General features: G+C 44.6%; 1 protein-coding gene across 2 annotated transcripts; it reads right to left on the bottom strand.

Annotated features, from left to right (window-relative positions):
- Window positions 1–1,666: 1,666 nt before the first annotated feature.
- LOC136450802 (uncharacterized) lies at window positions 1,667–7,544 on the bottom strand. Of its 2 annotated transcripts, XM_066451419.1 has the most exons (6): window positions 6,929–7,544; window positions 4,779–5,237; window positions 4,263–4,640; window positions 4,102–4,169; window positions 3,990–4,033; window positions 1,987–2,101 (listed from the first exon to the last, which is right to left on the bottom strand). In XM_066451419.1, exons 1-5 carry the CDS (start codon window positions 7,337–7,339, stop codon window positions 3,991–3,993), a joined length of 1,359 nt encoding a protein of 452 aa, XP_066307516.1. In that variant the 5' UTR covers window positions 7,340–7,544; the 3' UTR covers window positions 1,987–2,101; window position 3,990. The 2 variants fall into 2 exon arrangements, with proteins under 2 accessions (XP_066307515.1, XP_066307516.1); XM_066451418.1 differs by lacking the exon at window positions 3,990–4,033 and having other exon boundaries at window positions 1,667–2,101; window positions 6,929–7,543.
- Window positions 7,545–11,757: the final 4,213 nt, after the last annotated feature.

Genomic DNA, 11,757 nt, shown 5'->3' with positions numbered 1-11,757 from the left:
GTGGATGCCGGCCATGGCGACCGCGGCGGTTGCGCTGTGTTGGCACCGACGTTCCCGAGCGCTAGTGGCTCGGCAAGGCCGGGCCTTGGCTCGTGTGCATGTGTGAAAATAATCACAATGGCAAGAAAGGTCGGCCTTTGGCCCTCCCAAGGGGGAGAACACGACGGCGCGGCATGGCGTGACCACAGCGGTGAGATACACGACGAGCAGAGAAAGCAGTGGCTCACCGTGGGGCTTGGGGTGGTAGGCTTGCGGGGCGATGGTGAGTCGAGGCTGTAACGAGGCGGTGTAGTGCCGTGCCGAGCCGCTATGACGAGGAAGATGATCAGGGCGCCGTCTTCTTTTCCAGCGGCGGCTCCTCAGCGGCAGCGGCGCGGTCGTCCTCCTTCTTCCCTCTTCCCTCTTCCCTCTTCCCTCTTCCCTCTTCCCTCTTCCCTTCTCCTTCCCTTCTCTTGGTCTTGGTGAGTGGTTGGAGAAGCCACCAGTGGCGGTGGGGCGATGGAAGGGCGCTTAGGGCATCGGTGTGCCCTTTTATAGGGAGCTCGTGGCCATGGCGCCAGGTGGACGGCGAATGGAGGGGAAGGGTGTACGTGGAGGGCGATCAAGGGCTCTGGCTTAAGGTTTTAGAGAGCGGGGGCAAGTATGGCTGCCTTGGCGCTCCCGTTTTCGAACATCGCCGGTCAAGGCGGGTACGGTGGTGGCAGAGGGGCGCGGCAGGGCGCGGGCCATGGCACTCGCATTAGCGGGCAGGCGGGAGCCCGCTGGGGCAGGTGGTGGCGCGGATCGCCGACGTGGCGGCCATCCAGGGCGTGCGTGAGGCGGTAGTGGACAGGAACGACCGTGATGGCCTTTGCCGTTCTCGGCTTCACGCTAGTTTTGAGCGTGGCGAAAAGCAGAGAAGGGAGGGCTGGAAGGGGATGACAGGCGGGATCCACCGGTCAACGGCTCAGGCAAGGGGCAACGCGGGCGTGGGTGCGGGCCGTTGCTGGGTCGCGCATCTGTGCGAGCACAAGCGCGGGCGTGGGCAGGCTGGCGGTGCGCACGGGAGCGGGCGTGGGTGCTGGGCTGCGTGGGCAATGTGGGCCGACGGACTGATCTGCCTGCTGCAGCTAGGCCGCTTTGCTCTCTCTATTTCCCTCCCCTTTTCCGATTCCTTTTCTATTTTCACACTACATCTAGGGCTCCTATGTGTGTGTATATTCCCTCCCATTTTCCGATTCCTTTTCTATTTTCACACTACATCTAGGGCTCCTATGTGTGTGTACATATGTTGCCAAGCATGTACACGCCCGTATGGGGTACACTAGGGGTCAACTGGGTGTTAGGGTCCAAGGCAAGGGTTGACAACACACAAGAAGTTATTTAAAAGCTGTTCTTGATTTTATTTCGTCACATAAAATCACGAAGAAGCAACTCACAAGTTGTTTAATATGCAAATGCTCAAACATGCTAGCTTGGAATATACTTGTGTAGCAGGGTGGTTTCCTAATATACAAACCATGTATGAGTTTTGTTAGAAAAATTTTTAAGTTCAGATTTTTAGGTTATTGGAAACCCTGGGTTGTTACAAAAGACCACGGTAAAACAAAAAAGTTCTGCGCCTCTGATGCCACCCCAAATTTACCAAGTACTGTCCCTAAAGCAGCTCGATAAACATTTACAGGCAAACAGAAAGCAGCTCGATCAACAATTACAGGCAACAGAGTTGGATACCACTAGTATAATACATTGTACGCCAACACTATCTAAAAGCCTAAATTTCTATATAATCTTTACACATTTACAGGGTCGACAGTTAGAGGTCTATATATTTTGCAATCGACATACATTGCTAAACCGCACCAATTCAGGCTGTGGGCAGAAATTGATAGCGCATAGCCCCCCTTAAGTTGAGAGGAAGGAAGACATTGTTCTCCTGAAATCAAACGACTTTAGACCTGATTCTGGTAATGGGCTGCTTCCAGGCACCCACAAACCACCTCTGCGCGGCAGCACAATCTGTTTGTTCATACTCTTGTTATCGCCATCAGTCATCTCTGCTGTACGAAATTCCTTCTTTTTCTTCACAAATTCAAAGAACTCCGCAACTTGCCGAGCATATCTTCAAGGAAAATATAAAAAAATTACTTGAGTGTAGGACTTTAAAAGCACATAGTGTTCAGATAAAGATGCATCAAGTTTTGATATGGAAAAAAAATCAAGCCAAAGAAAAGTTTGTCATCACAATAATAACTGCAAGAGAAATCACACACCAACACGGATTCATTGCACGCATGACTTGGTCTTGAAAAACAGCTCAAATTAATAAATGGAGCAACTATATGTACAACAGCATTTCAAAGACTTCCAGATTGTTTATGAAGTGAGTCAGAATCAGTATATGTTCATTTATTCATGGTCAAGAAAAGAAACCACACAGGCACGCCTAGCCTTCAATCAATTAGTTGTTAGTAAAACTTTTGCAGTCAGGATGCCAAGAAGCTAGAACTTGCAAGTTGCAAATTAGGCCACGTAAGATGGTCAAGGAACAGGAGCCACAAAATAAACTACATTTATAACGTCACATAAAAACTTGTTGAATAAAAAGGGCGTACCCAGTGCAGAGAGCTCCCGCTCTGTGCGGGGTCTAGGGAAGGGTGTTAGTGGCAAGCCTTACCCTCGCCTGTGCAATGCGAGGAGACCGCGACTCGAACCCGGGACCTTCCGGTCACAGGCGGTAAGACACTACCGCTTGCACCAGGCCTGCCCTTCACATAAAAACTTGTTGAATGTATTACAAAAATTTTCTCGTGGAAACATTAAAGCCAAACCTAACCCCAAAGATATCCAAAAAAACGATGAGCTTATAATTTACACATTGAACCCACTGTTAAACCACTGTGCTAGCAAATCACAGCTAGTCCACACTATTTGTACCAGATAGTTCAATTCAAAATACAATACTTTCAATTTTATACCATGTATTTACACAGAGTTCATTATTTTACAATTGCTTAGTAAACCACTAGCTACAAAAGGACAAAGTTTAAAAGTTGCCAATTCAAATGCCTTAGGGCAAGGTCAATGTCTATAGCCCGACTGCAGTTTATGGTGGGAGCCCAGATAAATAGGCAATAGTTATTGCATCTGACATAATGTATATGGTTCAACTGGGTCTTAAGCGGGTCCCATGCTATAACTAAAAATCCCACAATTCTCCAATCAACCCCATCTGCACCCCGTCATCCCTTCCATCCCTTCCGTCTGTTGGCCAAGCTCGTTTCCCTCCATGGCTCGTTCCCAATCCTCTCTCCACAGCAGTGCAGTGTGCACACGGCTATTCTTAGCTGGAATCGGAGCCATTGGCTATCGAGTCAGAGCCATTGATCTTCACAGCCTCGCCCTAGTTCCTGCTCTGCTTATCATGTCTGTGCCCAGGCCTCGTGGAGCCAGATTGCCTGAAGGTCGGAAGCCAAGTTCGGAAGCATGAGGAGCTTGTGGTGATCACGCATCTGGCAGAGGACGTCCTCCCCGATCTGCTGTTGGCAAACCTTTCCACAGCTCCTCTGTCCCATCTGACCAAATCGAGTTCTCGTCCAGAGCCCTCCCTAGAGCTTGCAGTGGCGCATGGGATCCGATCTAGTGAGCTCCTGGTGGTGGCGCCAAGCCGCCAGAACCAACTGCCCGTACTAGAGATAGGGCGAGAGTGAGAAAAAAAGGGCGTACCCAGTGCAGAGAGCTCCCGCTTTGTGCGGGGTCTGGGAAAGGGTGTCAGTGGCAAGCCTTACCCTCGCCTGTGCAATGCGAGGAGACTGCGACTCGAACCCGGGACCTTCCAGTCACAGGCGGTAAGACTCTACCGCTTGCACTAGGCCCGCCCTTCAGGGCGAGAGTGAGAGAAGAAAGAAATTATTTTGTATTCCTTATGCTCGAGCTATAAGCTTTTTCCCCTTACGGTGCAGTTCTACAATGCTTATTGCCTAGGAACAGTGCTGCATTTATTGCTTTACCTTAGCTTTTGAAGGACACTGTGGATGCCATAGTCAACTTCCAGCTACAACAATTGATTAACACTAATGGAAAATGAATAGAATATTAGCACTTATGAAGTATAGAACTTACTGCCGTTTGGCTTCAATGTCCTTGTTAAAGTCAATGTCATGTTCGCAGTCCAGGATAAGAGCAGGAACCTGTCAAGAAAGTGCCTCAGTGCCTCACCCATGTGACCAAATAATTCCTTACTAGATCATTATAAAAACATGAAAAAGATTGGAGAATGTTACCTTCTGGATACTTGAATGCATGTGATCTCCTTCCAAGTAGAATACCCTATCTCGTATATCCGCAGGCAGGGAGCCTTCCATATGAACTGGAAGCTGACTGACGGACAACACACCAGAACCTCCTCCCTTGGATGGAAGTAACCAGCTCTCATGTTTCTCATGCAAACCTCGAAGGTAATCTAGAGTAACACCACCCTCCTCTGATCTTTTTCGCACCATCATTCTTTTGTGGCAAGTATCAGGGCTAGCTCTCAGATAAATAAAACCATCAGGGATAAGACCTGGGAGTGATGATACAACTGGGTCAAACCAAGAGTCATAAATGCTGATCTCCATCTCATTCATCCAGTTTGCTTCATGCACAGCACGAACAAAAACCTGAAAATATCAACAGAAACCATTCTTTAAAAAAGGAACAGAAATTGACAAAACAAATAGACCAAAAGGTGAAATTCAAATTACATCAAAGCATTTAATCCATCATCAAGGTAGTTTTTACAACAAAGGTAAACCTACCATTCGATCACTGAAAACGCTTCTTTCCATCAGCCGAAGAGGTTTTATTCCACACGAAGATTCCTTCTCTTGCATGACCCTTGTCACAAATACATAATTCTGGAAGGTATATGCATACCTCTGTGGCTCCGCATAGAAAGCATCAAGTATATTGAAGTGTTCAGGGCCCACATCCTGCCACTTAGCAATAGGTTCAGGTACAATTTCTACAAGGTCACGTAGTTCAATAGTTTCATTGGCTATTCTTTGAAGGAAGGTAGTTTTCCCAACACTGATATTCCCTTCTACACAAAAGGTCAGCCTCCTATTTTTAGGAAGCTTAGATGTATCGGTGCCTTTCAGCTCTTCATCAACACTCTCTTTAATGAACAAAGTTATACTCTCAGCATGGCTCTTGTGAATGATGCCAACTGAATTTTGCAAGAATTCAACCATCTTCTCATTAGACTTGCCAAAGAACTGCAAAATACTCACAAAATCTTAGCACTTAGCACGAATTACATTGACCTTATATTAAATGAACATCATTCAGACATTCAGTAAATAGGATCCAGAATAGTCGCACAGCAGGTTTGGCAAAATAAACCAAGAGCAAAAGATAGACAACAAAGTGAACCACAAAAGTAATTTGTTCTTGCTGTTTCTCATACGAATTTCACCATTAGAATTAGTGAGATTTAGAAAGTTGCACCAATGAGAAAGTACAATTCTAACATATCAATCTGTAATGCTTTTGACAGAAAAAATAAGAACACAAGAAATTACAATATTCTAGTTTATCTCATATACTAAACATGGGAACAACTGGTTGGAAGAAAAAACAACAGCATTTAAACCATGACAATATAGTTAAAAAAAAACATGACAGATACTTGTCCGATAGTTCGCAGCCCATAACCCCTCAAATTCAAGTCCATCATCTCAGCAGCCCAGTTTGGTGGTCCACTTACACAACCCTCAAACCCTATAGTCACACATTCAACAAGACAACCATCCAGCGAGGAGAGACAGGCAGGTGGCCACCATCGCCCGCTCCTGCCGCCGCCGCCGCCCGCAGGCCGCAGGTTGCAGCCTCAGGTCAGCGATTCATACAACTTCTACATCTCCCCCGGTCAGTTGTTGATGATCTGCATTCCAACTTTCAAACTCTAGATTTCTTTTATTGTTGTTGTTTAGGGATGGCAAGTGGTAGTGGAAGTTCTCCGTTGCATGTCTCTGAACCTAGTAGTGTCAATGTAGCAAGTGATGTGATAGTGTTCCTGAAGTGAATGAGATCTGTGGTCCTAAATATCCTCTCTGGAGGCATGTTAATAAGATCGAGAGCAATGGCCCTGATGGAGGAAATGCAGTAATAGAGTGCAAATTTTTAATGTTGATTGTTCTGCTAGAGTGAAAATTGTTTTGAGTTGTATTCTGAAATTTTTTGGTATATTTATACTTGCCGTATCGGCGTATCCTTGTTTTTGGAAAATGCCGTATCACCGTATCGCCGTATCGGTATCGGCGTATCAGTATCCCGTATCGGTGCAACATAGATGGGGACGGCCTCGCAAAATATAGTGTGAACCACATAAAATCAGTTTATCCCGTGATTGCTCACGGTGTTGAAGGTTGGCTTTGAAGCTAAGAGTAAATTGAGAGATATAATCAGGGCGTGATGTAAACTCCTGCAAACCATATAAGAGTATAAGAACTCACGACCCCTTTGAGTCCTTTAAAAAAAAGTGAGGGGCCGTTTGGATCCTTTCATTTGGAGGAATTCAAATTTACTTAATAAATTAGGCTATTTGGCTTGGAATTTGACATTCCACCACTTTCCAAAGTTCACATATAAGACTATCTCAAATTCATAGGATGGGAGATGGAAATTGATTCTATACATTATCATCCTATGTTTCTACTTTGTAACTTGTAACACGCTCTTCAACTCACTCCCCTATGGTAGAAATACACCACATAAGTATCTCTCTCATATAGCCAACAATAATATACAAATATAATTCATATGCAGCCATATTAGCTTAATTAATTTGTGTTTAAATTATGATTGTTAAAATGAATTCAATTCCATGGATCCAAACAGGGCCCGATAGTAAATTAACATAATCCGTATTCCATGAAACAAAACACAGGAATAGCTCAACGCACACCTTATCCCTGTAGAGCTGCTTGAGCTGCGCCACGTCATCGAATCCCTTGTCCACGAGCTTCCTCTGGTTCCGCGGCCCGACTCCGGGAATGGCAAGCAGTTCCCCACTTCCCATCAGCGCATCACTCCGACCTCTCTGCTTCCTCTCCGGCGCACCGCGACCCCCGCCACCCTTCTCCCTTTCCTCCGTATCGCCCCCGCGCCTGGCCGCCTCGGCGGAGCAGAGTCCCCGCCTCCTCCCAGGGTCACAGCGCAGCCACGGCGGCGCGCGGATTTGGCCAGGGTTTGCGCCAGGGCACGTGGGTACGAACGGGCTACCAGCCAGGCGCAGCGTGGGCATGCGTGGGGAGGAGAGCAGCAGGGGGGCCGCGGCGTCGAGGAAGGAGGCGGCGCGTGGGAGGAGCTTGTGCATCGCTGGCTGCGGTGACGGCAGGCTCGAGGCTCATCAATGGCGCTTCGGCTCCGGTTGAGGCCGCTGGGCCGACCCACGCGGGTGCGGCAGTGACGGCGAGTGGCGCGGGGTTAGGGTTTTGGGGATGTCATCCGTCCCGCCATGAGTCAGGTAATCAGGTTGTTGCTGCCTTGTCGGGGAGCAGGAGGGGGGGGAGGGGGAAGAGGAATTGGCGCACGAGTGGTCTACGGGGCCAGCGTGAGTCGTGGTCCACGAGAAACCAAATCGCTTAGACGAGACGGCCCGGTGCGTCGTTGTTTCGCCGCCCTGGTTCCGGCCCTGCACCCGGTGCATGGACTGGATCGACGATGACAGATGAGGAGGTGGTGGTGTCGGCACGAAAATGTCGACACAGACCAAGTCGAAAGTATCCGCTTCAACGCAGGGTAATCGATTCTACGAATTACTCTTAAGGTGTGTCAGTTAATTTGACTTATAATTGATAAGAAAAAAAAGTTTATCAGTAATTTAAGGTGGAACATGCCGGTCTTTTTCTAGACAGTTTAAAGTGTGCCGCTTCAGGAGCAGCCAGACGGAAAAATCGATTAAATAGCCGACACGCGAAGAAATCGATGGTTACGAATAGTAAAGCTTATGTATCGTGAATGATTTTATGTTAACAAGTGCAATGCCCGCAGATATAAATGAAATCATCAGCTAGGTGGATATTATCAGTGTGAATCATTGAGCCGATGAATCTAACGAGAAATGATATAACATGCGACCAATCGACTGTCTAATACAAATGGTCCTACAAACGCTCTTAATCTAATATGTTACCATCAACAGTGAGGATCGACCAGATCGATGGCAGTTATGATGATAATAACAAACTAAAACCTTAGAATCCGTAAAACCATCTATACATCGACAGGTTTTCCGGAAGACATGCTATATGTGTGAAAGCTCAAGCGAATCGACTGAAATAGCCGATTCGGGTGAAAAGGGACTACAGCGTGTGAACAATCAACAATTTCACGTGGACAAACCTATGAACTCATCAAATTTAACCTGCTATCTCTAACAGTGGGGTTCGACCGGATTAATGACAGCCGTGATAAAGACAACAAATCAAACCTTTAAAGAACACAGATCTATTCACATTTAACCAAATCATAAGAACACACTATAGACGTTAAAGCATAGGTGATCGGCTATTTAGCCGATGCAGGCATAGCAAACAGTTAAGGTCATGCCTAATCGAGAACAAATCTACTAACTAGTATTCTCCAATCTACAGTGCCATCAGTGGGGATCGGCCGAATCGTTACAGCCATAATAGTGAACTATAAACCAGATTTAACTAACCAACAAACCTCTTCAAGATCATACATGTCTTAACTGCGTACTATGCATGATCAAGATCGAAGTAAAAACAGCCGATGAAACATAACCCGTCGCTCAAAATAAGCAACATCGTATTGTGACAAAGCAAACGACAGACTAAAAGGATATGAGGCCGATCTAAATCGATCTTGACCGGGCAAATTGATGTTGCTGCAAACTAATAACAATAAGAACATCAGCAAGATCGGTAACTTAATAAATCTACCCGAAGGACGCCACCCTTAGGTAGAGCTGATAATTTGACCTTAATCTAATTTGAGCAGTGAAGGTTGACCGGATCGATGTAGCCGTACTTAAACTAGATAAGAGTCGATAACTAGCTTATACTAGAGTTCACAGTGGAGATCGAACTTAACCGATGCAGCCGTACAAACATAAGTTTAAGCCATGACGGTACTTACAGACAAGCCGGAGGTCGGCCAGACCGATACAGCCTTGCTTGTTGAAGAACTCGCCGAGATCTACACTATTCCTACTCCTAAAGGTTGGTACGGAGTCAAAAAAAAAGTAAATTATATTTGATTGATTGGATGTCCTTGATACAATAGTCGCGGGTTTATATTTATATCCTGGGTTGATAAGAGTTCTAAACGAACACGACTAGATAACAAAAAGAAATATCAAGATACATGGACTCTAATTTCCCTTACGTAGAATCTTTGCTGATGAAGCTTCCTTATTTGATACGTGTCCTTATTTCTGTCATCCTGATATGTACCTGGATGTCATGTCTCTCTCAAATTTACTAAATAATATTTCCTAGTCGGCTCATAAATATTCCTTAATTAGGAAAATTTCTTGCTTTTGATATCATGGGTCGATCTCTTCCTTTCTAGAATAAGCTTAACAAAATTTGGTGTAAACACGGCCCTCCTAGTTCAAAGTATGAATTTTCATGCTTCGAATTATCTTGATCCGATGGTCTTCTTTTCTTCGGCCAATGACATTCGATCGCAATTACAGAAAGCTACATCGGCTTCATCTTCTTTGGATCTTGATAACTTCAAAATTGATTTTTCTCTGCATCTCCATTCATCTGCTTTAGCCGATTAGGAGCTAGCCCTCCGAGTTCGATCATAGCAATACAAGTTAACCGGCAGTACAGAAATATGCTGCATAAAAGTTTAGGTATTCTAGCCGATAGTCTTCTTTCAAGGAGCCGAGGAATTTACCGGCAACGATATTACCTTATTTCAGGCCTCACCTACACATGTGAACTTTGAAGTGTCTATCATACCATCTTAGATGGTTGAGGAATGGAACGGATCAGAATTGAGTCATCCTCGCTTTCCCTGCCCAGAAAACTTAGGTTTTTGAAAGATTTTCAAATTAAAGCATAGCTTTGCTCCTTAAATGATTCTTTCGAATCGCTCAATGTATATAGTTCCTTATCAAAGCATTGTTTTGTCTCTTCTTATCCTATTTCTAAAAAGCTTATGTGGAGTTTTAGGTAAGGATAAAATATGTAACGTACTTACCTTGCATATATTGTAAGGTCAAATTCTAAATTCAAGGAGAAAAATGCCATACTCTTAGATCAAGATGTGCATGTGCGTGGAATATGTGGTGGCTAACCTAATTCTACTATGCTCTTTGAAATATATTTCTCTCTTATGGAATATTTTTGTGAGAACATATGCTATCATTTCTCATCTTTTTCTTTTCGTTTTTATTTATTTATTTATTTTGCACTTTTTTGCATAACTCATGTCTCTCTTTATAATAAATTTTTGAGAGAAATATTATCAAGAACTTGGAGCATTTATTCTAATAAAACCTAACATATTTTTGTCTTCTCCCAGTGTAAGAGCAGAACATTTTAAGGTAGATAAAAAACATGTTTTTGTGTACTTCCAGTATAGAAGCAGCACATATATGTGGCGTGTACGTGATCTTGATCTTGGATAACATGATAAATCTCTCAACAAGGGTCAACAAGACTTGACAAAACTCAACACAGAGCAAGCAGCTTATGTGAAAGGTTTTAATGAGACTAATATATGGTTTTGGTAGGAAATTCAACATCATTGAGGAGATAAGCTATTGATTTTGAATTTTTGTAAGAAAAATTTTCAAGCACTTTGCAAAAATAAGCAAGGTTTCTTTTATTATACCATATCTCATTCATCAACTACTTAGATAGCATGCTTTCCCTATGATACATTGTTCACAAGTGATAGAAAAAGCATAAAATAAAGAATATGCGTACCTCCGCTTTGAACCGATGAATGCCTTTGCTCGAACTTTCTTTTAGTATATATATCAGCTAGACTTCGTCGGCCTTTATGATCTTTGCGTTCTCAATCAAACATATGATATGGCATGACCACACGTACTTCCAAGATTTGACTCATTCTTTTTGTGCCCACGTACATCGTGTATATATATTCATGGAAATCTAACTTGCATACACTACATAAAGGGTCTATCGGCTTGATGTCTTTATCTTCTAATTCTGAGCCGATTGTGAACAATCTTTCATTTACTGCTTCTGACTTTTAATGAGGCAATTGTCAGTTTTAGAAGTCCCACAATCAGATCAAGTTGAGAACACAGAAAGAGCACTGCGAAAAATTCGCTTGCTGAAGCCACAAACTGCAACAAAGGTCAGGGCTGGCCAAGAGGCTTCCTACGTTGGCCGCTGAGCGCACTATAGGTACATCATGGTAGTGCATATGTCTTTGTTGTCGTTAGACATGTCCTCACCAAACATGAGCTTAGAGACCCTATCTTCCGCTAGCTCATATCTTGTCGCCAATGGAGCGGCGGTCAGTCATGTTGGCACGTGGCTTCATGCTGAGCCGTCTGAAGGGCACGGCGATAAGTGCCAAGGATCGGCCGAGGAGCTTGGCCACTATGGCGGTTGGCTCAAACAGTCTGCTAATGTCGACGCTACTGCACTGCTCCGAGAAGGACATGGATGTGTCAGACACGACGCAGCTGAGGTCACTCGCCATATCAAAGAGACTTTGTGTGGACAACAATGAGCATCATTTTGTCATGTTATGGCCTAGACTCTTCCATGTCCTTTG

Source organism: Miscanthus floridulus, chromosome 5 (assembly GCF_019320115.1).
Source record: "Miscanthus floridulus cultivar M001 chromosome 5, ASM1932011v1, whole genome shotgun sequence".
NCBI lineage: Eukaryota > Viridiplantae > Streptophyta > Magnoliopsida > Poales > Poaceae > Miscanthus > Miscanthus floridulus.
Note: the sequence above shows the minus strand (reverse complement) of the source record. Positions and strands in the feature narration are given on the sequence as shown.